The sequence below is a fragment of the Ochotona curzoniae genome, unplaced genomic scaffold (genome assembly GCF_017591425.1).
Source record: "Ochotona curzoniae isolate NIBS_2020 unplaced genomic scaffold, NIBS_Ocur_1.0 contig_1014, whole genome shotgun sequence".
Taxonomy (NCBI): Eukaryota; Metazoa; Chordata; class Mammalia; order Lagomorpha; family Ochotonidae; genus Ochotona; species Ochotona curzoniae.
In genome coordinates this window covers 53,078,304-53,103,922 of record NW_024464920.1, presented here as the reverse complement: position 1 = coordinate 53,103,922, position 25,619 = coordinate 53,078,304, and the positions used below count along the sequence as shown (strand labels likewise).

General features: G+C 53.1%; 1 protein-coding gene across 1 annotated transcript in view; it reads right to left on the bottom strand.

Annotated features, from left to right (window-relative positions):
* SHANK3 (SH3 and multiple ankyrin repeat domains 3) overlaps nucleotides 1-23,754 on the bottom strand; it is a 51,908-nt gene extending 28,154 nt beyond the window's left edge. The window contains exons 1-9 of the mRNA XM_040991851.1: nucleotides 23,494-23,754; nucleotides 23,020-23,223; nucleotides 21,269-21,340; nucleotides 20,267-20,375; nucleotides 20,034-20,185; nucleotides 19,783-19,950; nucleotides 19,550-19,666; nucleotides 17,666-17,743; nucleotides 17,158-17,224 (exon numbers count right to left, since the gene is read on the bottom strand). Of these exons, the coding sequence (XP_040847785.1) occupies nucleotides 17,158-17,224; nucleotides 17,666-17,743; nucleotides 19,550-19,666; nucleotides 19,783-19,950; nucleotides 20,034-20,185; nucleotides 20,267-20,375; nucleotides 21,269-21,340; nucleotides 23,020-23,223; nucleotides 23,494-23,754 (1,228 nt within the window). The remainder of the gene's footprint in view (nucleotides 1-17,157; nucleotides 17,225-17,665; nucleotides 17,744-19,549; nucleotides 19,667-19,782; nucleotides 19,951-20,033; nucleotides 20,186-20,266; nucleotides 20,376-21,268; nucleotides 21,341-23,019; nucleotides 23,224-23,493) is intronic.
* Between the last annotated feature and the right edge of the window lie 1,865 nt (nucleotides 23,755-25,619).

Sequence of the window (25,619 nt, the reverse complement as noted above, 5' to 3'; positions counted from 1 at the left end):
TCTGACTTTCCAATAAAAATAAATAAATCATTTTTTTAAAAAAGATTTATTTTTATTATTTTTTCATTGGAAAGGCAGATATACAGAGAGGAGAGACAGAGAGGAAGATCTTCCGTCCGATGATTCACTCCCCAAGTGAGCGCAACGGCCAATGCTATGCCGATCTGAAGCCAGGAGCCTCTTCTGGGTCTCCCACACAGGTGCAGGGTCCCAAAGCTTTGGGCCGTCCTTGACTGCCTTCCCGGGCCACAGGCAGGAAGCTGGAAGGGAAGTGGGGCCGCTGGGATAGAACCGGCGCCCATATGGGATCCTGGGCGTGCAAGGCGAGGACCTACCACTTGCGCCACCGTGCCGGGCCCAAATAAATCATTTTTTAAAAAAATTTTAAAAAGCAAATGGTAAATTATGAAGTATGACCCAACTGTATACTGTAAAAAAGAATCACTTTAGACCCAGATACGTATAAATTAGAAGCAGAAAGAAACAACCAAAAGAAGACTGAATAGCTATATTAATGTCAGACAAAACAAACTTTAAAATAATCAAGTAACAAAACATAAAAGGGGATGTCACTTCCTTATATAAAAGGATCAAGTCACCAAGAAGATTCACACCGCTAATGCACAGGTACCAAACATGAGAACACTGAGGGACCCGAAGCAATGACACAGCTGACAAAAGGGACAGGCTGCTGCTGACGACAGCTAGAGATTTCACTGTGCCACCTTCCTTGCGCAAGAACCAGACCTCTGGGCCACACAAGTCAAGCCTGGCAGAATACACTTAATAAATCTTTGCAAGTTTACATGAACATTCTACAGTACAAGCCTCATGCTCAGCCACAAAGCAAGTTTCAATAAATTTTAAAAGATTCAAGATCTGCAAAATATCTTCCCATCTTTCCCAATGGAATAAAGCTAAGCATCAAAAACAGAAAGAAACCTATAAAATCTACAAACATGTAGCAATTAAATTCCACATCTCAAAACAGCCAGCTTGTCAAAAAATAAATCAGGAGGAAAACTGGAAAACCTTTGAGACAAATGGAAGCAAAAAAATACGATATAACAAAAGTTGTGGGGTGCAGCAAAAGCTGCACAAAGAGGAAACCTACATTGAATCAGAAGACTGGACTTGTGGTAAGTGGTCAGGGCTGGGGCTGTGGAACAGTGGGCAAAGCCACAGTCTGAAACATCAGCTGGAGTCCTGGCTGCTCCACATCCAGTCCAGCTCCCTGCTAACACACCGGAGAAAGCAGAGGCTGGCCCAGCCAGTGACCCCTTGCCACCTGCTTCTTGGAGAGTGAACAAGTGGATGGGATCTATGTGTGTCTCAAATTTTCTCTAAAAAGAAGAAAGTTCTCATATCAATAACTTAACTGTAGTCCTGAAACTAGAAAAAGACTGGCTAATCAATGAAAATGAAATAAAAGCTAGCAGACAGAAGGAAATGATAATACTAAAAGCTTTTTAAAAGCAAGACGGAGAAAGGTCCCAGTGTTATGGCCATAGCACGTAAGGTTGCCACATGCAGTGCCAGCATCCCATTTGAGCATTGGTCCAGCTCCCTGCTAACAGCCTGGGAAAGCAGTGCAAGATGGCTCAAGTGCCTGCACTTGGTCCCTGCACCCACATAGCAGACACAGATGAAGCTCCGCTTCTGGCTTGGCCCGGCACCAGCCTGTAGCCATTTGGGGAGTGAGCCAGCAGAAGGAAGATCTGTCTGTCTCTTCTCTGTAACTCTGTTTTCAATTAACTTAATAAATACATTAAAAAAAATCTATTGGGGCATTATTACTGGTTTTGTAGAAATAAAAAAGAATTCAAGGCCAGCACAGTGCCATGGCAGACGCAGCTGCCACCTGCAATGCCAGCAGCCCATAGAGCACTGGTTCTAGTCCCGATACTGCACTTCTGATCCAGCTCCAGGCTAATGTGCCTGGGAAGGTAGCAGAGGAGTGCCCAAATCCATGGGCACCTGTACCACGGGTGAGACTCAGATGCAGCTCTAGGCTCCTGATAGCAGCCTGGCCCAGCCTAGGTTGTTCACACCTATGGGTGCAAATGTAAGATACTCTCTGTGTCTCAACCTTAAGCTCTCTTTCAATTATAAATGAAAGCAGGGCCGCTACCCACCAGACCCACCTGGATGGAACATGTATCCCTGCTCACTAGACTAGGGACAGACTAGAAATGGGGGCACTGAGGGTTTCTCTGAGAGATATATATATCTGAGATATTTACATGAATATAAAGTGATTGGTAAGGGTTTCCACTGATCAGTCCACTGTACCCACAGGTGGGTGACAAAGCTGGGATGGGGACAGAGGGACGTAGAGGGCCTCCCAAGACCAGGATACCACGCTCACTGACAGTCTGATGAGGGCTCTAGGGGGTCTCATGACCAGGCCACTACACCCACTGATAAGCCTGGAGCTGGGGCTAGTACAAGCCAGGACTAGTTACTACACTTTCCAAAACACAGAAGAGCTAAGCATGGGGGTGACAAGATAAGAATTTTCCTGGCCAGGTCATTGCACCCACAAGTGGCCATGAGAATTGAGGCTGCATCAAGCCACGGTATCCACTGGCACATATGAGAACCAGGCTTTGAGGCACTCAGGCAGGGGCTTTTAGAAGTCTGCCCAACTAGGCCAAAACACCCTGCTATGCAAGGGAATCTGGGCTGGGTATGGGCCAGGCCAGGTAGATGCTCCCATTGGTGCCCAGGAAGGCCAGATCTGAAGACAGGCCAGGTAGAGGTTTTCACCGGCATTCCCAACTAGACCATTTCACCTGCACCCTGACTTCAGGCAATATCACATAGTTACGTGGTCCAGCCTCAGAGCACATGTTGCTGCTATGCAAGAATTAAGAACATATCCAGAGGCACAATAAGACAGCCAGCTCCTCTAATCCAACAGAAAATTTCAAGCACCTCATTCAACTGTGGAAAGAAGAGCAGGTTGAACACTTCAGACCAAGTTCTACAGCAAGCACCTAAGTTTGTGGACACACTGAGGAAGACAAAGAGAGCCAATAGGCCTTAAAAGGAACTTCTCACCTCTGGTACAAGGAAGCCAAGAACTTCTCAGAATAATCAAGACCACTCAAGACACTCATCTCACCATCAGGGTTCCTAACGCAATACCCAAAGACCATCTCTGTCGGGGGGCACTGTGGTCTGACAGCAAGGAACAGCATACCATCCATCTCCCCAACAGACACATGAGGCAATGTGGAAACTTTTCTCTCACCTATCCTCCCCACCCCCATCTCATTCTGTCCTCATCAGCAGCCCACATGGGTCTGTAATGCCTCACTTTTGCAATAAACATTAAAAATTGAAAATTTAAGTGAAAATAAATAAAACTTTCTATTTCGATTTTAGAAAGTAAATTTAAAATTCCTTTAAGGAAATTGTCTTCAGGAAGGAGGAGTATTCACATAAATTATTGCTAAAAGTCTCAGAAATACAGAAACTGACTCAAATGTGGTTTCTTTGTAAGCTCACACAAGCTTATCAAAAAAGCTGTTGGTGACATGAACACATGGATACTTTCTAGGGTGTGGGGGGGCAGGCTCATGTGCTCTCTGTTTTAGGGTCACAGCCAAGCCCTAACACATCCCAGGAGTGGAGAGCAGAAGGAACTGGTGGACACAGGAGGCTTGGGGGAGAGACAACGGTGAGCTCTTCAGCTTCATAGCTTCTCTAACGCTTGAGTCAACAGAAATGAACTGCCCACAGCCAGATGCAGGAGCGGTCAGACAGGCCCAGGGCAGGCCAGGCAGACCCTGTCGGTCACGCACTCCGGCCCCCGGTGACCAGCCCAGCAAAGCCCTTCAATGGCTGGCTGCTGATGGTCTCATGAGACAGCTGCTGAAAAAAGTAAGCTGAGTAAATGACAACAAAACAAAGGAGTGACTTCCTACACAGGTCTACTAAAAAATAGTTTGAAAAAGATCTTTTAACAACTTGAAATCCTAAAGTTATATTAAATAAAAACATATACTCATTAACTATCTGAGTTATTTCTAAGTTAGGGTTAATACTAAAACATTAACTGCAATATAAATTTAAAGTATATATACACTTTGGCATCTTGCTTTTGTGTGGTACTGAGGTGATTATATTTGGCCATGTCATTAAAATTCCCAAAAACTGCATGATGAGATGGCCTTTACCTACAAAATACTGATATAAAACATTTCATAGGGCCCGGCGCAGTGGCGCAAGTGGTTAAGGTCCTCGCCTTGCACGCCCGGGATCCCATATGGGCCCCGGTTCTAATCCCGGCAGCCCCGCTTCCCTTCCAGCTCCCTGCCTGTGGCCTGGGAAAGCAGCAGAGGATGGCCCAAAGCTTTGGGAACCTGCACCCACGTGGGAGACCCGGAAGAGGCTCCTGGCTCCTGGCTCCTGGCTTCGGATCGGCATAGCATCGGCCGTTGCGCTCACTTGGGGAGTGAATCATCGGACGGAAGATCTTCCTCTCTGTCTCTCCTCTCTGTATATCCGCCTTTCCAATGAAAAAATAATAAAAATAAATCTTAAAAAAAAAAAAAACATTTCATAATGTTTATTGGTTTCCTCTATAAATTAAGGTTTATAAAAGCTAAAACTCTAATTAGTATATAAAATTTATAGAAATCAGAAAATAATTCTGTATATGAGGAAAGTAAGGCATGTTTTATTTTAATTTATTTGAGAGGCACAGACAGAAGGAGAGCAGTCCCATTAGCTAGCTCCCACCCAACATGTCTGCAACAGCTTGGGTCGGACTGGGCCACTCCAAGGCTGGGAGCCAAGAACTCAATGCAGGGCCTGTCGTGGGAGGAGCACTTGAGCCTTTGGCACAGCTTCCAAGAGCTCTACAAGCAGGAGGATGTGGCCAGGGGCCAGAGCTGGGACTGAAATGCAGGTGCTCTACATGGGGCATGGGCAGCTCCTGCTAGATGAGAGAGAGAGAGATTTGAAAGGCAAAAGGAGGAGGGGAGATGGAAAGGTGCTGGTTCATTCCTCCAACAGCCAGGAGCCAGGGTTTCCATCAAGATCTGCCATGTGGAGGACAAGGAGCCAAGCTCTCAGGCCAGCTTTCACTGGCGTCCCAGGCACATTATAGGGAGCCAGGTTGAAAGTGAAGCAGCCAGGACCTGAACCAGCACTCACATGTGCCAACATCACAGCTTAACCAACGTGGCATCTTACCCTGTGTCTTAACCACTGAGCTAAACAACCAGCCCAAGCATGTGTTATAGAAGTTATGACGTGCTTTGGTTAAGAAAATGTCTATTTCACAATGGGAAAGAGGAAGTGCACAAGGCAAACCAAGAGCTTCTAGGAAAATTCCAGAGGGCTAAAAAAGAGACAATGTGAAAGAATAACTTCTTGTGTGGTAAAGATAGCTACAATGAACTTATTACAAGTGTTTTAAGTACCAAGGCTTACTATCAAAATCATCTCTGTGTAAAGCCTCTGCCTCTTGGTTAAAGGTGTACTTGGCAAAAGGTTTTCTTGCCTTTTAAGCAGTCAGCCTAGGAGACTAGGGATTGAATTTGATCAAAATGCTTTCCTATGCGGGCCCGGCGCGGTGGCGCAAGTGGTTAAAGGTCCTCACCTAGCACGCCCGGGATCCCATATGGGCGCCGGTTCTAATCCCAGCAGCCCCGCTTCCCTTCCAGCTCCCTGCCTGTGGCCTGGGAAAGCAGCAGAGGATGGCCCAAAGCTTTGGGAACCTGCACCCACGTGGGAGACCCGGAAGAGGCTCCTGGCTCCTGGCTTCGGATCGGCATAGTATCGGCCGTTGCGCTCACTTGGGGAGTGAATCATCGGACGGAAGATCTTCCTCTCTGTCTCTCCTCTCTGTATATCCGCCTTTCCAATGAAAAAATAATAAAAATAAATCTTTAAAAAAAAAATGCTTTCCTACGCTTCATGCTGTCTTCCTTATGCTTTTCATCACTTAAGAATCTAGAGTCCTCGTTTCAGAAGGAACCAGCTTTTCTGTGACCACACCTAACTCAGTGTCACTTCTCACCCTGCTCTGGGATGAGACAAACCTCCCAAATCAAACTCTGGATTATGTTTTCCTGACTCTGAACTAACTCTGGAACATTCCAGAAGTACCTCTGAGGCATCCAAAAGAGAGCATAATCAGGCTCCTTTAATAGGCCAGGTTCTATAGCAAACACTACCAGATAATGACACTGAACTAATTAAAGCTAAAATAGTCAATATTCCAAAATTGGATGGAATTCCTAGAAATACTGTCAATCATAATTTTGGTTTGATGTCAGAATAACCAAATTTCCGCATGTACAAAGAGCCCTGACCAGAACTTGACCACACCAGCTGGGTCCTGTTAATCAGGACCAGTTCTAGTTCTTATCAAGCTGACTCCTGGCCATCAGCAACGGCTGAACTTCCTGCAATGCAGTTTCTACAAACCCTGAAACAAACAACTGAAACTGCCAACCAACACCAACGACTACTGAGGGGACTGCCATGTTTTTGAATGAGGTATTTATTTATTTGTTATTTGTTTGAAAGAATGAATGAGGATGGGGGAGGACAGAGGGACAAAGAGCGAGAGACAGAGAGGTCTTCCGCCTGTTGGTTCATTCTCTAAACAGTGGCGCCAGCCAAAGATGGGCTGGGCTGAGGCCAGGAGCTAGGAATCCCCTGCAGACCACCCATGAGTGTGGTCATCATCTGCTGCCCTCCCCAACACATCAGCAGGGAGCTGGAATGCAAGCAGAGCAGCCAAACTCAAACACCCCGACATGAAATGGCACCATTGCAAGTGGTGTCTCAATTTGCTATGTCACACATACTCCCAAGACTTCCCATTTGAAATTTTGCCTTGTTCTTTTTTTAAGATTTATTTTATTTTTATTGGAAAGACAGATATACAGAGAGGAGAGACAGAGAGGAAGATCTTCCCTCTGATGATTCACTTCCCAAGTGAGCACAATGACCGATGCTATGCCGATCCAAAGCCAGGAGCCTCTTCCAGGTCTCCCACGCAGGTGCAGGTTCCCAAAGCTTTGGGCCATCCTCGACTGCTTTCCCAGGCCACAGGCAGGGAGCTGGAAGGGAAGCGGGGCTGCTGGGATTAGAACCGGCGCCCATATGGAATCCCAGGCGTGCAAGGCGAGGACGTTAACCACTGCGCCGCCATGCCAGGCCCGCCTTGTTCTTTATTTTCACGTTTTATTTTCCTGATTTAAGAAAGAGACACTCTTTTCCTTTCTCTTAAGCTATCTATAGCTTGAAGCAATTTGGTAAAGGATACTTTTCGGAATAAAAATTGAAATGTTGGCTTTTTCTGTCTAATTTTGTAGAATTTGGAAAGCTACTTGTAGATATTTTTGTTTTGTAACAAGTTATTTGCATAAATTCAATATAAATCTTTTCTCCTTACTGATCTGATAGCTACCATTGTATACATATATTGAAACATCAGCTATACCCCCTCAAATATGCACAACTACTCTGTATCAACTAAAAATAAAAACACAAATACACTTTGAAACAATCTGTGGCAAGCTGACTGTGACCACAGTCTGTGGTCTGCTGACTGGGATGCTGAGTTCAGGTCCCTGCCAGCCACATGGGAGGCTTGGACCAAGTTCCCACCGCTCCTGGTTAGAGCCACTGGGGACACTGAGGGACGAACCAGCAGATGGGAACTCTCTCTGCCAGTCTCTCAAATAAATAAAATAAACAAAACTTAAAAAAAAAATTCTTTTCACTTTAGAATAGGATACAATTAACTACCAAGGCTTTGGCTAGAAATTCATTAATTGAGAACGAGCATAGTATGCCTGGTTTCCAGTGTTTCTGATTCAAGGGTGAATAAAACTGAAACTCCACAGAACACCCAGAAACTTCCGGGCATTTGGGGGACACTGAAAGAGTGGATTCTTTCAAATCTACAACAACTACAGGCGAGATCTGCTTTGATTAGACTTCAGGATTTCAAAAGGCATCAAGAAGTTTAATCCGCAACCCCCTTATCAAAGACGCAGCAAGGGGCTGGCACTGTGGCACAGAGTTTTAAGCCACCACTTGCAACTGCCATCATTCCATACAAAAACACTACTTGAAAACCCAGTTGCTCCACTTGTGATCCAGCCCCTTGCTAAGGGCTTGGGAAGCAGTGGAGCATGGCCCAAGAGAGAGACCCAAACAGGGTTGTAAGCTCTTGACTTTGGCCCGGCTTTGTCCTAGTCATTGTGGCAATTTATGGAGTGAACCAGTGGACAGAAGCTCACTCATTCCCACTCTACCTTCCAATGAAAACACACATAAATATTCAAAAATGGGGGTAGGGGGAGGTTACAGCATACATGTGGCTCAGGTCTGGAGGTAGGCAACACTAGGCCAGATCATAATATCCACTGGCAGATGTGAGAACCAGGACAGAGTACGGGACAGGCCCGGTTGGGCTATAACACCAGCCAGTTCATATGAGGCCCAGAACTACAGGAAGGCCAGGCCGAGCCAGGCTACAGCACCCACTAGCAAATGCCGAGGTGAAGAGGCATGCCAGACTGGGCCATAGCATCTACCAGCACACTTAGGACTCCAGGGGAGGGGTTAGCGCAGTAAGAGGGACTGAAAGGGCTTCCCTGCTGGGTCAATGTGCTCACTGATGAGCATGAGAGCTGGAACTTAGGCAGACTACATTGGACAGGGCAACAAAACCCATTGGCCGGGCCTGGCGCGGTGGTGCAAGTGGTTAAGGTCCTCACCTAGCACGCCCGGGATCCCATATGGGCGCCGGTTCTCCGGTTCTAATCCCGGCAGCCCCGCTTCCCTTCCAGCTTCCTGTCTGTGGCCTGGGAAAGCAGCAGAGGACGGCCCAAAGCTTTGGAACCCTGCACCCGTGTGGGAGACCCGGAAGAGGCTCCTGGCTCCTGGCTTCGGATCGGCATAGTATCGGCCGTTGCGCTCACTTGGGGAGTGAATCATCGGATGGAAGATCTTCCTCTCTGTCTCTCCTCCTCTCTGTATATCTGCCTTTCCAATAAAAACATAATAAAAATAAATCTTTAAAAAAAAAAAACCCATTGGCCTACATGTAAGCTGGGTTAGGAGGAGAGCCAGGCTGGGCTACACGACTGCATCCATTGGTGCACGCATGAGCCAGAGTAAATGCAGGCTGGTGAGACTTTGCTGCAGCATCAGCTGGCAAATGCCAGACTAGGGGCAAGTCCCGTCAGGGCAGACCATAGTACCACCCAGAAAGTGCAAGATCCAGGGCTAGGAATAGGCCTAGTAGAGAAACTGTGAACACACAGCTGATGGGCTGCAGCTCCCACAAGTAAGTATGAGAACCTAGGCTGGGGTGGGCCTGGCTGGCAGGCCATGATACCCACCAGCATAAGTGTGGGCTGGACAGTGGGGTCAGTTTGGCTGAGGGAAGCTGCAGCACCCATTGGTGTATAAGAGAGCTGAATGGGTTGTGGGATGAACTGGACCAGTCTGTTGCACATACCAGCACACCCAGGAACCAGTGATGGGGGCAGGCCTGGTGGGAGTTACTGGGGGTAGCTCCAACTAGGCTGCAGTTCCTGCTGGGGTATGTGAGGACCAAGTATATAGTGGGAGGGTTAGGCTGGGACAGAGCATCCACTGGTTTGCGTATGATGGGGCTGGGGACAGAACTGACCAGGTGACTACAGCCACCAGAGTGTGTGTAGGCTGATGTGGGTGATGGAATGAGCCGGACCCCGCACTGGCTGGCACATACCTGAGTCAGGTCCGGGGTTATCTCTGGTGAGGTTTCTTTGGGGACTCCCTCCCAACTGGACCACTGGACTCAGAACTCCTACCAAGGGGAAAACCACAGGACCTGAGGTCTGACTGTGGAGTGCATGTGTCAGAACTGGGTCTCCTTGGTTGCTGAAGTCTGTGAAGTGACAGCACAGCCAGAATCGCATGGGTGACATGACAGTTCACGGAGGCCTGCAGATGGACTATGTCAGCCTGTGGACCTTGAAATCGTTTCCTCAACACTGGAGCAACTAAACCAATATCACAGAACTATGGAAACCACTTAAGGAGTGCCCTTGGGATATACTCCACATCGGGAGTCCTAGTTTGACATTGGGTGGGTAATCAAAATAATTCCTATCTTAGGTAGGAATTGGAATGGTTCTGGAGAAACAAATGGTTTGATTAGAAAATCTTAGCACACCCATTCCAGGCCATAGCCTCATCCACTGACCCTTAGCACACCCATTCAAGGCCATAGCCTCAACCATTGACCCTTAGCACACCCATTCCAGGCCATAGCCTCATCCATTGACACTTAGCATGCCCATTCCAGGCCATAGCCTCATCCATTGACCCTTAGCACACCCATTCCAGGCCATAGTCTTGTCCATTGACCCTTAGCATGCCCATTCCAGGCCATAGTCTTGTCCATTGACCCTTAGCATGCCCATTCCAGGCCATAGTCTTGTCCACTGACCCTTAGCACACCCATTCCAGGGCCATAGTCTTGTCCATTGACCCTTAGCACACCCATTCCAGGCCATAATCTCGTCCATTGAACTTTAGCATACCCATTTCAAGCCATAGCCTTGACTGATGAACCTTAGTACACTCATTCCAGGCTGTAGCCTTGACCGTTGAACCTTAGTACATCTATTCCAGGCCACAGCCTTGTCCATTGAACCTTAGCACGCCTATTCCAGGCTGTAGCCTCGTCCATTGTTCTGAATTTCACTGTCTACACCCTGGACAGATCGTGAATCCCAGGTTGCCCTCATTTTCCAACCTGGAATCTCCGAACAAGAACGGCTCTGCCAGGAAACTTGCCACTAGACACAGACAATCTGAGAGCTCTCACAGAAGCCCAGGTGCAGCTGGCCTGGAGCATGACCTTCAGGACTGGTAGGAAGCAGAAAGACGGCCACAGTACAGGTAAGGCATGGCATTCGTGTCTGACAAGGGACAAAGACAGGGATGCCTTGCACCTAAAGCACGGCTCTCTTGCATTGTCCAGCACCATAACCATAGATCAATGGGGACACAAAACCATCCAGCACCACAACCAGAGGTTCCAAGTGATCTCACATCTAAAAGCCTTGATTTGCTTCCCTCTGAGCCCAGACCCTTGGTGGGCCTGGCTCCCAGGACCAGCTAAGGAGTGGACTGGCTCCCGGCAGCACCACTGTCACCCCTCCTCATGCTGCTGCTCCCAGGAATCCTGCATGTGTGTTCACAGCCACTAGCGATGAACCAGATGGTCTCCTGTGATTAGAGCAACAAAAACGAGATGAACAACAAGGGAATCCTTCCACGAGCCCGGCACCAGGACTCAGAGTTCTACACAGAAAAATCTGGCCCCAGCAGTGGCAAGTCTGATCACTCACTACCAGTGGCTGACCCAAAGGCGAACTGTTCCTGTAGGAAGTCATGAAACGGGAGTGGCTCTGTGAAGAACCACCCACCATCCCACCCATCAGGCCATCTTGTCTCCAAGTTTCCTCCTGCACCTCCAGCAGAGGGTTGCAGGGTTAACCCTCAGATGTGCCAGCCCACACCTGGGGGAAAGAGCAAGCCAGTTCCAAACTGACAAGGGCAAGTGTTTGGCCAGTGGGAGTATCCGTGTCGTTCCTGCCCCGAGCTTCTGCACCGTGGCACCCCAGCCCTTCAGTCCCCGCCCCCTCTCGTAATGACCATTAAGATAGCTCCAGAAACCTCTTAAAACAAACAAACAAATAAACAAACAAACAAAAAAAACCCCTAGAACAGATAGAGAACAGCAAGGAAAGCTCAGAAACAGACAGGAAACAGTCAGTGGGGATGCACTTATAACTCACTGGGTGGGACACAAAGATTAGTTACTCTTCACTAGGGTATTGAAGATTTCGTTGCATACCCCTCCTAAAACCGTTCACCTAAACTGTTGACATATGTCTTGTTAGAGAGTTAGACTACCCGAAAAACAGCAGGTTCTGCAAAATCATGCTTCAATGCTATAAACTGCTAAATACTAAAATTAAAATGGACATGAGACAGCTGAATAGTAATCTATAGCCATTTTAAGGTGTATAGAACCCAGTCGTATATAAACTAATAATTGAAATGTCAATGTAGAAGTCATAGGATGTGGTTCAGAACTTACATTCTTTTTTTTTCTCTCTCTCTCTTTTAACATGTTGGTTACTCAATACCATGTCAACTAATTCCATTACGTTATAAATTGTTACTGATATAATGTCAGGGCTTTTAATTGATTGAGATGATACTCTGTCAGCTCTAACTTCAGACCAGAGAACCGTTGAACTTATCTGGACAATAAGATACTGGACTTTATGCTTGGTAGATGCTTGCAATGAAAGAATCTCAACTGAATTTGAACTGTGGTAATGCAACAAGGTGGAGGAATCCACCATGGGGGGAGGGGGGTTGGGGAGGGGGGAATCCCAGTGCCTATAAAACTGTGTCACATAATGCAATGTAATCAATAAAATTTTAAAAAAGACAAAAAAAATTCTCTGGGCTGACAAAACACTGGGATCTCCCATCGCAACTCCAGCTTCAGTTCCGGCTTCTCCCCTTCCATTGCAGTCTCTGCCAATGTACCTGGGAAGGCAGATGGAGACCCACGTGCCTGGGCTCCTACCACCTGTCTGCAGCCCAGGATGGAGTCCCTGGCATGGCCAACCCTGGGAGCAGCCACTTGAGCAGTGAACTAACAGATGGAAGAACTCTCTCCCCTCCACACACACAGTCCTCCAATCATTACCATTTCAAAGAAACATATATTTTTTTTAATTGGAAAGTCAGATATACAGAGAGAAACAGAGACAGAGAGGAAGATCTTCCATCTGATGATTCACTTCCCAAGTGACTGCAACGGCTGGAGCTGTACCGATTAGGAGCTAGGAGCCAGGAGCTTCTCCCGGGTCTCCCACGCGGGTGCAGGGTCCCAAGGCTTTGGGCCATCCTCGACTACATTCCCAGGCCACAAGCAGGGAGCTGGATAGGAAGTGGGGCCACCAGGATTAGAACCAGCACCCATATGGGATCCCAGCACATTCAAGGCGAGGACTTCAGCTGCTAGGCCACTGCACCATACCTGAAATACATACTTTTTAAAAATTAAAAACTCGGGCCCAGCAGTGTGGCCTAGCGGCTTGGGTCCTCGCCTTGAACGCGCATCGGGATCCCATGTGGGCGCAGGTTCTAGCCCCGGCAGCTCCCTGCACCCACATGGGAGAAGTTTCTGGCTCCTGGCTTCACATCAGCTCAGCTCTTGCCATTGTAGCCATTTGGGGAGTGAATTATCATATAGGCAATCTTTCTCTGTCTTTTTCTTTTTAAATCTACCTTTCTAATAAAAATAAACAGATCTTTTGGAAAAAATTATAAACTCTTATGCACCAAAGAACAAAAACTAACAAATCACCTGAACAAATATGAAAATATCTATTCATTCATGGTTTGCTTAGTATTCAGAATAAATCCTTATAAATCAACATCAAACAAAATAATCCACTCAACTTAAAAATGGGTGAAGAGGGAGCTGCCTGTAACACTGAACTCCATACAGGACCAGCTTTCTTCCAATCCAACTCCCTGCTAACATACTTCATAAAACAGCAAAAGATGGTCCAAGTCCTTGGACCTCTGCCACCTATGGAAGAGATACAAGTGGAGTTCCAGGCTCCTGCTTGGTCCAGCCAGAGCCATTATGGCTATCTGAGGAGTGAAACAGTGGGTGCAAGATCTTTCTCGTTCTCTGCCTCTTGATACTTTGCCTTTTAAATACATAAATAAATCTTTTTAAAAAATTAGTGGAGAAGGTTCAGGCCATCTGATTTGGCAATTAAGACCCTAGTTAAGCACCCATTTCCTGAGGAAAGCATGGGCATACAGGCTAATCCTCCAGCTACTAGTGCCAGCATACCAAATGGGCGCCAGTTCATATCCCAGCTGCTCCACTTCTGATCCAGCTCTCTGTTGGTGACCTGGAAAGCAGCAGAAAATAGCTCAGGTCCTTGGGACCCTGCACCGACATGAGAGATCTGGAGGAAGCTCCTGGCTCCCAACACCAGCCTGGCCCAACCCAGCTGTTACAGCCATTTGAGGAGTGAACCAGTAGACAGAAGATATCTTTCTCTCTCTTTCTCCTTCTCTTTCTGTAAAATCTGCCTCTCAAATAAATAAATAATTAAATAAATGCTTTTAAAAAAAGATACCCACTTCCCATGTCACAGATACGCACTTCCCTAGGCTCAGATGTTGGCCCAGATCCTTGCTAACACAGACCCAACTATTCTGGGTACCTGGCTCCTAGCTTCTGTGTAGCATGGCTAGGCCTTGTACATTGAAGATAAGTGGAGAACTGACTGGAGGATGCAGGCTCACTCTGTCTTGGTCTCTTCTCTCCCTCACCCCCTTTCTGTCTTCTGCCTCTCAAATAAATACATACATAAAATGTGCAAGTGGGGTGAGTCACGGTGCAGCAAGCCACACTGCTGCTTGAGCTGGCTACAGTCTAGATCACAGTGTTGGTTCAAGACCCAGCATCTCCACTTAAGATCCAGCTTTCTGCTCACACGTCTTACAATACAGCAGATGATGGCAGAAATGTTTGGTTCCTGCCACTCCTGTGGGAAACCCTGATGGAGCTCCAGATACCTGGCCCAACCTGACATGTTGCAGGCAATGAACCAGTGGTTGGAAGAGCTCTCTCCCTTTCTCCCTTTCCAAAAAATGAAAATAAATTTAAACACATTTTTCAAAATATAAGGGCAAAGGACTGACATTTTACAAAGACATACAAATAAAAGTACCTGAAAGATGCTCAATATCAGCAGGCATTAGAAACCATAAATGAAAGCCACCACAAGGGGGCAGTATCAAGGCACAGCGGCACAGGCCTACACCACCCAGCTGCTCTGCTTCCAATCCAACTTCCTGCTCTCATACCTGGGAGACCAGCTTAAAATGGGCTATACACATGGGCCCTGCCTCCCACGTGGAAGACCTGGCTCCTGAGGCCACTGGGGGATCAGCTGATGGAAGACCTCTCTCTTTCTTTCTCTCTCCCCCCGCTTCCCTCTCTTTACCTCTGCCTCTCCCTCTCTGTCCACTCTGCCTTTGAAATTGCAAAGATAGATAATTTCTTCAAACACAGTGAAATACTCCTTCACACCTACTGGGTATTGGTAATTAATAAACACGTAACAAGTGCTGAAAAAAATTTAAAGAAACTGGAAACTCACACTGCTGCTAGAGAAGCAAAATGGTAGAACACAGCATGGACTCCTCAAACAGTCATACATAGGATTGTTCTATTACCCTGCAAACCCTCTCCTAGGCACACACGCAGCGGCTGGAAATAAGGGTTCAAATGTACAGGTACCCATGTGATGATCATAGCAGCATTCAGAAGCCAACCAGCAAAAGCAGCACACACACCCACTAGCAGACAAATGGCCGAGAATATCACACCCGCAGAGAACACCTCACAGCCGTGGAAAGGAAAGAGGCAGAGAGATGTGTGGAATGATGCAGGCACACACAGGAGGCATACTCCACGACTGTCTTTGTGGGAATGTCAGTCGGGACAGGTGACCCAAGGAGCCAGAGAGGAGAGCTGCACTCAGGGGACAGGCCCCAGGGCAGCTGAGATGTCCCTGCACTCCTCCAGGAAACAGCTCACCACCCATCACACATATTTCACCTCAGTGACAACACCAGACACTATTATTGAACATGGCCCAAGCCCTGCTGTGGCTCCATACATGCAAACTACATGCCCCAGTCAGAAACGCAGAGCCCCAGGCATACCCCGGCCCCTTGTCCAACATACTGTGGAGCAGTAAGTCCAGAAGCCCAGAGGTGTCACGGACCCAGTCCTGTACCCAGAGGCCCCACCAAGTGGGCAGAATCCCTGAAGAAAGGATGTGACTGTTCAAAGCTGTCAGGTGCCCCATCCCCAACTGTCACTCAGAAACCATCCTGGGGCTCCAGGTACCTGGGAATGAGGATGCAGGGTACGTGGGGCACAGCCGCCTCTCCGTGACAGGCTGAGAGGCTCTCGGCTCAGGGGTTTACAGCAGACACCAATCACACTGCCACACCTGGCTGTGCCATTGAGCCATTTTGACCACTAACAGCACCAAGCATGCAGATGCTAGGTCAGGCACATGGGGGCACGGCAAGCCCTGGTCAGTTTTTCCTGTCCCCCACCACATCTCCAAGCAGCTCTCCCCTCCTCTCATCTGGACCAAGACAAGCTCAGAATCAAACACCCTGGAAGTTCGCAAGGTGAACGCAAGCGGTCCACATAGACACTCTCGTTCATGAGAGTGGGAAGAGGGCCACAGATGGAGAACCCAAATCTACCTCACGGTCCCCCAGGTCAGCAGCATCTCCCCATGATCCCTCTGCCTGACTCAAACCCTAAACAACCCACAGCTCCCCCAGCCTGAGCTGACGCAGGTCTAATGCTGATGGTGGCTCAGGTAGAAAGGACCCCTGAGGGAAACACGGACTCAACCTAAACCCCAACCTCAGGCCTAAATCCAGTGCCAGTCCCAATCTCATCTCCTAACCAAACTGAGCCAGCTCTACCCTCTGTGGTTCAGTCACTTCAGACCCAGGAACCAGCACCAGGAGAGCCCTCGGAAGCCCTCACTCTGACAGGAGAGACTGGGAGCCCATGTTCCAGGAAGCTGTGCCCCAGAGACAGGTGGGAAACAGCTGATCACGGGGAGGCACACCAGCCCACAGCCCCGGAGGCCTTGGGGCTCAAGCACCTCCATCCCCTAGCCCAGGAATGCCAGGGCTCCCCTCACAAACTGACCAGTGAGAGTTCATACCCCGGCCCCAAAGGACGCTGCTGCCCTTCCTCCAGTCCCATCCTTGCTGCTCCTTTTCCAAAAGGATAGAACTGGGGTGCTCACTCCCTCTGGGCACCACTGTGCCCACATGCCCAGGGGTATTTCCCAAGACCCAGTGGGAAAACAGGCTTCCAAGTACAACTTTATCCACACAGCCCAAGCTGAGGCACACACCCAGGTGATCTCACACTTCTGTCACCTCCACACAGGCCAACCCTGCATGGGCCTTGAAAAGATCCTGTGATGCAACGTAGGCTGGAGGCGGGCCCAGGACTCACTCACTCACCAACGTCAGAGTCCTTGTGTGTCTTGATAACTTCAGCAAGCTCAAAGTTCCCAGCAATGATCGCCACCTGATTGGGGGACACAGAGGAGTCTGGCTGCACTTCTGCCCACAACTGGGACATGGTGACCATGGGGGACCACCAGAACACACACCTCCCCTCCCTGTTCAGCCCAGCCCCGCCCCACCCCATCCACCCCAAGTGCTTGCCCATGTGCCCAGTCTACTGGGTCCCTCACCTCTCAAAACGTCCCACCCTGGCAGTTAACAACCATGCACTGGGCCACTCAGCCCAGTGTCTGCCAGATTCAGGCTCCCAAGGGGTCAGGCCCACACAACTTTCTGTTCCTCCCACCTACCCCAACCCAGGCCCCAGTGACCCGGCTCTCTCCATGCAGGGGCCATGGGACTATATGGGCAGTTGACACCCCTTCTCCCCCTGCCCTGGCAGCATCGGACACTGGAAGCCCCACATTCCAGGAAGCCCCGCCTGTAGCCAGCATGCCCGCACCTGGAAGGCCGTCTGGCTGTTGTAATTGCGGACGTCCTTGTCGGCTCCCCGGAAAAGGAGCACACGAGCACAGCTCTCCTGTCAGGGAAGGCAGAGGTCACAACCGTGGCAGCAGATCTGAGGTCAGCACATAACAGCACATGTGCTTGGGGGGCAATACACAACGGAACAAAGGCACAGGACGCACATGCATGCTTGCTTAGCCGACATGACCAGGATTCGGGGCAGCAGATCCCCACTACTATCTAGAACACAGGAGGGCACGTGGGTACGTGTGTGTCTAGAAACAGACATGTACCCTGAGCCTACACGGCCACGTCATGACCAATACATAACATGCAGCATAGCACATGCCGGGAAGAGCACATGGGCACCCTCGTGTACAGGGAGAGCACATGGACACACAGGTACACGGGGAGAACACACAGGGAGAGCACATGTACACAGGGAGAGCACATGGGCACACCTGTGTACAGGGAGAGCACACGGGCACACATGTACACGGGGAGAGCACATGGGCACACATGTACACAGGGAGAGCACATAGGCACACATGTACACAGGGAGAGCACACAGGCACACATGTACACGGGGAGAGCACATGGGCACACTTGTGTACAGGGAGAGCACATGGGCACACATGTACACGGGGAGAGCACATGGGCACACTTGTGTACAGGGAGAGCACATGGGCACACATGTACACAGGGAGAGCACACAGGCACACATGTACACGGGGAGAGCACATGGGCACACTTGTGTACAGGGAGAGCACACGGGCACACATGTACACGGGGAGAGCACACGGGCACACATGTACATGGGGAGAGCACACGGGCACACATGTACATGGGGAGAGCACATGGGCACACATGTACACGGGGAGAGCACACGGGCACACATGTACACGGGGAGAGCACATGGGCACACATGTACACGGGGAGAGCACATGGGCACACATGTACACGGGGAGAGCACACGGGCACACATGTACATGGGGAGAGCACACGGGCACACATGTACACGGGGAGAGCACATGGGCACACATGTACATGGGGAGAGCACACGGGCACACATGTACACGGGGAGAGCACATGGGCACACATGTACACGGGGAGAGCACATGGGCACACATGTACACGGGGAGAGCACATGGGCACACATGTACACGGGGAGAGCACATGGGCACACATGTACATGGGGAGAGCACATGGGCACACATGTACATGGGGAGAGCACACAGGCACACATGTACACAGGGAGAGCACATGGGCACACATGTACACGGGGAGAGCACATGGGCACACATGTACACGGGGAGAGCACATGGGCACACACGTACACGGGGAGAGCACATGGGCACACATGTACATGGGGAGAGCACATGGGCACACATGTACATGGGGAGAGCACATGGGCACACCTGTGTACAGGGAGAGCACATGGGCACACATGTACATGGGGAGAGCACATGGGCACACATGTACATGGGGAGAGCACATGGGCACACGTGTACATGGGGAGAGCACACGGGCACACATGTACACAGGGAGAGCACACGGGCACACAGGTACACAGGGAGAGCACATGGACACACAGGTACATGGGGAGAGCACACGGGCACACATATACACAGGGAGAGCACACGGGCACACATGTACACAGGGAGAGTACATGGGCACACATGTATACAGGGAGAGCACACGGGCACACATGTACACAGGGAGAGAACACAGGCACACATGTACACAGGGAGAGCACATGGGCACACATGTACAGGGGGAGAGCACATGGGCACACATGTACACAGGGAGAGCACACAGGCACACACATATACCCCACGCACCATACCTATACACAAGCACACATTCGCAGAACATCTACCTGGTTGTAGAGGGCACACACATGCAAGGCTGTGTTCCCCGAGGCGTTCTGGGCCCCCATGTCAGCTCCGTAGAACAGTAGGTGCTCCAGGTGCTGTACGTGGCCAAAGCGGCAAGCCTGGGAAGGGATTTGAGGTATGCAGCACTGGGACAAACTGGAATTCCACCATGGACAGAACTGAGGACCCCTCTGGCCACGCATGGGCCTGGACACACCCTCTGGCCCATGCCCACCTGGTGGATCTCCTGCCAGCCATTCTCATCCCTGGTCCCCAGCTGGGCATGGTCATGGAGAAGCAGCTCACAGCAGAGGGCATCCCCGCCCCCTAGGGCACTGTGGTACAGGGCAGTCAGGCCACGGCTGTCCTTGTAGTCTGGCGATGCCCCCAGGTCCAACAGGGTCTGTGAGTCACAAAAGCAGGTGTCTATGCAGACTCCACCCCTTTCCTAGGACCAAGCCCCGTCCCCAGGCCTGCCTCACTGACCGTCAGTGCCCCAGCATTCCGCTGGCGTGTTGCACAGTGAACAGCAGTCAGCCCGTCCCGGGTGCGGAAGTCAAGGTGTGCCCCACCATTCCGCAGAACCTTCAGCAAGTCTGTTGAATCATCCAGCTGGGCTGCCAGACTCAGGGGGCACTCTGAGTCCAGAGGACAAGGAGTGGTCAGGGTCCCCATCCCCTGTCCCTCAAGGCCATGACCCTCCCAGTTCTGCTCCTCACCTCCTGAGTCAGGGTCATGGAAGTTGGGGTCCAGCCCCTTGTCCAGCAGGCGGGCCACCTTGTCTGTGCTGTGCAGCTGGACATAGTCCATGAACTTCTTCAGGTTGGCCTGCAGCACCAGGGTCCCAATCAGCTGGCACTAAGGCCACCACCTTTTGGCCATCACAGGTCTTCCTCCCAGGAGCTTTAAACTACCCACAGCAGGTGTGTACTGCCACCCCTGCATCAGCTGTGCTCATCCACCCCCATGGCTCCCAGCCCTAGGTGCCCCTGCCTTGGTCCACTCAGGACGCACTAGGGACTAGCGAGGCTGCCCAGGGACCTTTGCCCAGGAAGCGGCCCCAGGTGGCCAGGCCAAGGTCACAGCACAGGAGTCCTGAGGAGCCAGCCTCACCACACCCAGATTGCCACCAAGGGCCATGTCATCCTGAGACAGGCAAGCAGAGTGATGGCCACTGGCTGCCTCCTGCCCTGGGCAGTACCAAGCCAGATGGGGTCATGGGGCACAGGGGTCTCCCCACAGCCTCCTGGACCCATCCAAGAGGAACCCAGCAACCCTGAGTGGAGTCTCAGCCCATGAGCCCATAGGAAGTTGTGCTGCACCCAACCTGGCCCTGCCATGCTCGGAGAAGACTACAGGGCCCCCAGGTCTCCAAGCAATAGACTGCCAGACTGGCTGGGCCCAGGGCTGGGGTCAGGCAGGAGCAGCTGCAAGGAAGTGACATCCCTGCTCAGCTCTGGGATTCCAGCTGGAAAGGGGACAGCGGCCCCTCTGCAGAGTAAAAGAGGCTTGGACCTGGTGACCAAGCATGGCTCCTGCCCACATCCAGTGCTTGCCCACTCCCTTTGGCACCCTGACCCCAGCTGGGGACCCAGCATGCACCAGCAGGTTCTGGTGGGACTGGCACTTCTGGCCGCAGCTGCCCACTGCCCTGCCAGAGCCTGAAAGGAAGAGGACTCAGGTTAGCCCCCAGTCAGGGTGGACGCTAGGCTTTTTGTTACCTTTGTGTGAAGCTTGGCAAACTGCTTATCATCAATGAGGTTCTGGGCATAAACTCGCCGCTTGTATCGGAACTGCTCAGAGACACAGGGGAGAAAATCTTCACCCATCCCTCAGCTGCCCATCACCCAACCTCAGCCATCCATCACCCATCCATCGCCCATCCTCATCCATCCATCGCCCATCCCTCAGTCGCCCATCACCATCCTCAGTCGTCCATCACCCATCCTCACCCATCCATCGCCCATCACTTAACCTCAGCCGCCCATCGCCCAACCTCAGCCGTCCATCGCCCATCCCTCATTCATCCATTACCATCCTCAGCCGTCCATCGCCCATCCCTCAGCCGCCCATCACCCAACCTCAGCCGTCCATCACCCATCCCTCAGTCATCCATCACCATCCTCAGCCGTCCATCGCCCATCCTCACCTGTCCATCGCCCATCCCTCAGCCGCCTATCACCCAACCTCAGCCATCCATCGCCCATCCCTCAGTCACCCATCATCTAACCTCAGCCGCCCATCGCTCATCCCTCAGCCGCCCATCCCTCAGCTGCCCATCACCCAACCTCAGCCGCCCATCGCTCATCCCTCAGCCGCCCATCCCTCAGCTGCCCATCACCCTAACCTCAGCTGCCCATCACCCAACCTCAGCCGCCCATCACCCTTCCCTCAGTCGTCCATCACCCATCCCTCAGCCATCCATCACCATCCTCAGTCGTCCATCACCCATATTCAACTGCCCATCTCCCATCTCTCAGCCACCCATCCCTCAGCCATCCGCCACCCAACCCTCAGCTGTCCCTTGCCCATCCCATAGCTGTCCATCTCCCGTTTCTCAGCTGCCCATTGTCCACAGCTGTCCATCACCCATCCCTCAGTTGGCCATCATTCATCCATCAGATGCCCATCACCCATCCATCATCTGTCCATCACCCACATCCCACAGCCGTCCATCACCCATCCCTCAGCTGTCTGCCACCCAACCCTCAGCTGTCCATCACTTATCCATCAGTTGCCCATCATCCATCTTTCATCTGTCCATCAACCATTGCCAGTTGTCAACCACTTGGTGAACCAAGGGCACTGTCCACCCCACCTCTCCCAGCAACCCACCCTCAGGGGCAGGATGGCAGGAGGCAAGCATCTGGCTCTCCCTGGCTGTAAGGCCTTCCTCCCACAAGCCCATACATCCCTGAAACCAGCCACCACCACCCCTCCCCCAAGCCTGGCCCAGTTTCACCTCCACACCTCCCTAAGCTGCACTGCAGTTCTCTCAGGGCTGAGGGCAAGGCCATCCGTCTCCCTCTTCCCCAGCACAGGCTGCATCTCCCACTCACTCCTGACAGTGCAATGGGGAGCAGGGTACTCACAGCAAGGAGGCCAGATGTGCACACAGCCCACTGCACAGTCTTCTGTACCCTGCTCACTATACATGGCTCTGCACACTGACCACTGCACATGCTCACTGCACACCAACCACTACATGCACTCACTGCATACCACCCCTGCCCACATTCACTGCATAAGGCTCTACAAACCACCCACTGCACATGCTCACTGCACATGTTCACAGCACATCACCCACTGCACACCTCACTGTCCCAAGAGGACTCCCTGCACACTGACCACACACCTCTCTCCCCACAGGCGCACTGCACTTGCACATATTTACTGCACATGGCTCTCCACACATCGCTCACTATTAACCCTGACCGGGATGCCCCCGCCTGGCCCCCAGTCAGCCGCCCACCTCCAGGTAGGGCAGAGGCGTGTCCAGGTTGGGCGGGTAGTCCTGCAGGAGCCGCTCTTCATCTAGGAACTTGCCGGCACGGCCCCGAGAGGGTGGCTGGAAAAGCCCGTAGTTGAGCGCGTCCTGGAGACTGTGGTTGAGCGCGCAAAGCACTCGTTGCTTCGCGGCCCACACGGGCGCGGCCGGGTCCAGGCGCAGACACTTCTGCAGTGGCGAAGCGGTCTCCTGAGTGCGGCCCGCCCTCGCCCGGCCAGGACCGCGCCCCGGGAGCCCCCGCGGGAGTTGGGGCTCAAAGCCCGCGCCTCCGCGGCCCCGCCCCGGGGGCCGGGCTTCTCCGGGCCCCGCCCCAGCGAGGGGGAGGGTCCCGGCGGAGGCGGCGGGGGAGGGGTGAGTAGCCGCGGGCCAGGGGTCCGGCGCGCCCGGCCGGGGGCCTGGGAAGCTGCGGGGCTCTGCGGGCCGCGCGCGGGGGCTCACCGTCTGCTGCAGGTCCGGGATGCCCACGCGCACGACCACGGCGCTGGCCCCGGGGCCGTCCATGCCCGCGCCGGGGCCGCTGGCGGCCGGGAGAGGGGCGCACGGGGACTCCGCGCGGCGCCCCGGCCCCCCCTGGCCCCCCGCCGGAGCCCCGCCGGCCGCGCTGCGCGGGAGGGGGCCGGGGGAGGCCGGGGCCGGGGCCGGCGCGGGGGACAGCGGCTCCGGGGGCTCCGCGGGCGCGGCGGCGCGGCTCAGCTGCATCGGCCCCGGCTCCGCTCGGCGCCTGCCTTCCCCGGGGGCGGGGGCGGCGGGGGGAGGGGGCTGCGCCGGGAGGGGAGCGGGGGCGGGGAGGGGGCTGCGCCGGCGGCGGGGGCCGGGAGGGCTCGGGGCCGGGAGGGTGGGAGCGGGGGGCCCTCGGGGTCCCGGCGCGGGTGCGCGTGGGGCGAGGCGCGGGCCCCGGGGCGGGGGCCCTGGGGGGGCGTTCGGCGGGTGGGGGGAGCCGGGGCCGGGGGGAGTGGCTGAGCCGCGCGGGCCCCGCCGCCTTGCGCTGCGTGCGGGCACCCGCGGGCCGGGAACCGCGCGGCGGAGGGGAGGTCCAGAAGCGGGGTCCGCGTGGGGGCCGAGGGCTGCAGACACTGCTGGAGTGGAGCGGAAGGGCAGGAGCGCTGGTTTCTGGAGGTGACGGCCGCCCCCCTGCGAGCTCTTAGCGACCCCTACTCTGGACCCGACCTTGGAGACCTCGGCCCGGAGGCCGGGGTGCTTCCCCCGCGCCGCCCCCGGCGCGCTCGGAGTTAACCCTTCGGCTCAGACTTTGGGAAGTGGGTCGTGATCCCCAAGCCCCTCTCCTGCCCCCACACCCCAACCCCTGGGTCAGCCTGGAGCCAGTGCCCATCGCCCCTTCCGCGTCGCCCCCTCCCTGTCGGCCAAGGATGGCGCGCGACCCACAGGAAGGTTTAGGGGAGGGGGCGCAGCCGGCTCCACCTGCGGCGGGGAAGTGAATTTTAGTTTCTCACGTTGTCGTGGCAACGCGGGTGGGGAGGAGAGTAGGCGGTGGAGGGGAGCACAGCGCAGGATCGGCAAGCCGAGCCGCCGCCCCCTGTAGACTGCCGAGCCCTGCCCCAGGCCTGGGAGAGCAGAGACCCCGTCCCAGGGAGCAGAGAGTACCCCAGGACCCCAGCCCAGGGAGTAGAGGACCGTCTAGGGTTCAGAAGAGCTCAGGTCTGACCCCTGCACTTGACCTCCACAAAAATCTAGCGGAGGGGACGCCTCTGGAGGCAAAAGCGGTCCCCGACAGTTACCCAGTGGCTAGGGACACCCTGAACCTGCCCAACGCCACACCTAGGATCCCCTTCATCCCTTCCAGCGCCCCCTGGCTCCAAGCAAGTGGAGTCCCCATGAGGACGCCCCTTCCCGAGACTACGCACCCCTTTCGCCAGGCCTCCGTGTCTGTGCCTCCTGTGCCGTCTGTGGAACTGGTTTCTCCCCAGCCCAGGACCCCCGCCCTGCAGGGGAAATAAGGCCCCTCCCAGGGCTGCTGAGGGTCCCCCAGGGACAAAGCAGGATGGGAGTAGGGGTGGAGGGAGCAGGAAGGGGCCCCAGGCTCCCTTATCTGCAGGAAGCACCTTGGCAGGCAGAGGTTGGACTTCCCATGGCCCAAGCCCAGGGAAAGGAAGCCCAAGCTTCCTGCCCTCGTGTCTCCATGGTCTTCCTGCCCTTGTCTGTCCAGGCCGTGCTACTCTGGCCCTGCTCCCCTCTGCCCTTCCTACCAAGCCAGGCCTTGCCCTCCGGCTCCCGGCCTCTTGTGTCAGTGGAAATGCCAAGGGGCTGAATAGAGCGTAGCAGGACCTGCCACTTGGTGGACGCGATAGAAGGAGGCTGCCCCTCTCCGCAGCCAGAGCTCGAGGACCCCTCAGGGCCTCCTGGGTGGACCCTGAGCCCCAGGCCGTCCCAGCTAGCAACGCAGCCAAGCTGCTGAGCCTGTGATTGGGAGAAGCCTGACCCTCAGAGCAGGACCGTGCCACCCGCTGCCCAGAGCCCGCCCTGCCCCACTCCTGGCTCCGACATGCAGTGGCTGAAGTCCTTGGGTCCCTGCCACCCACGTGGGAGATCTGGTTTGCATGTGGTTG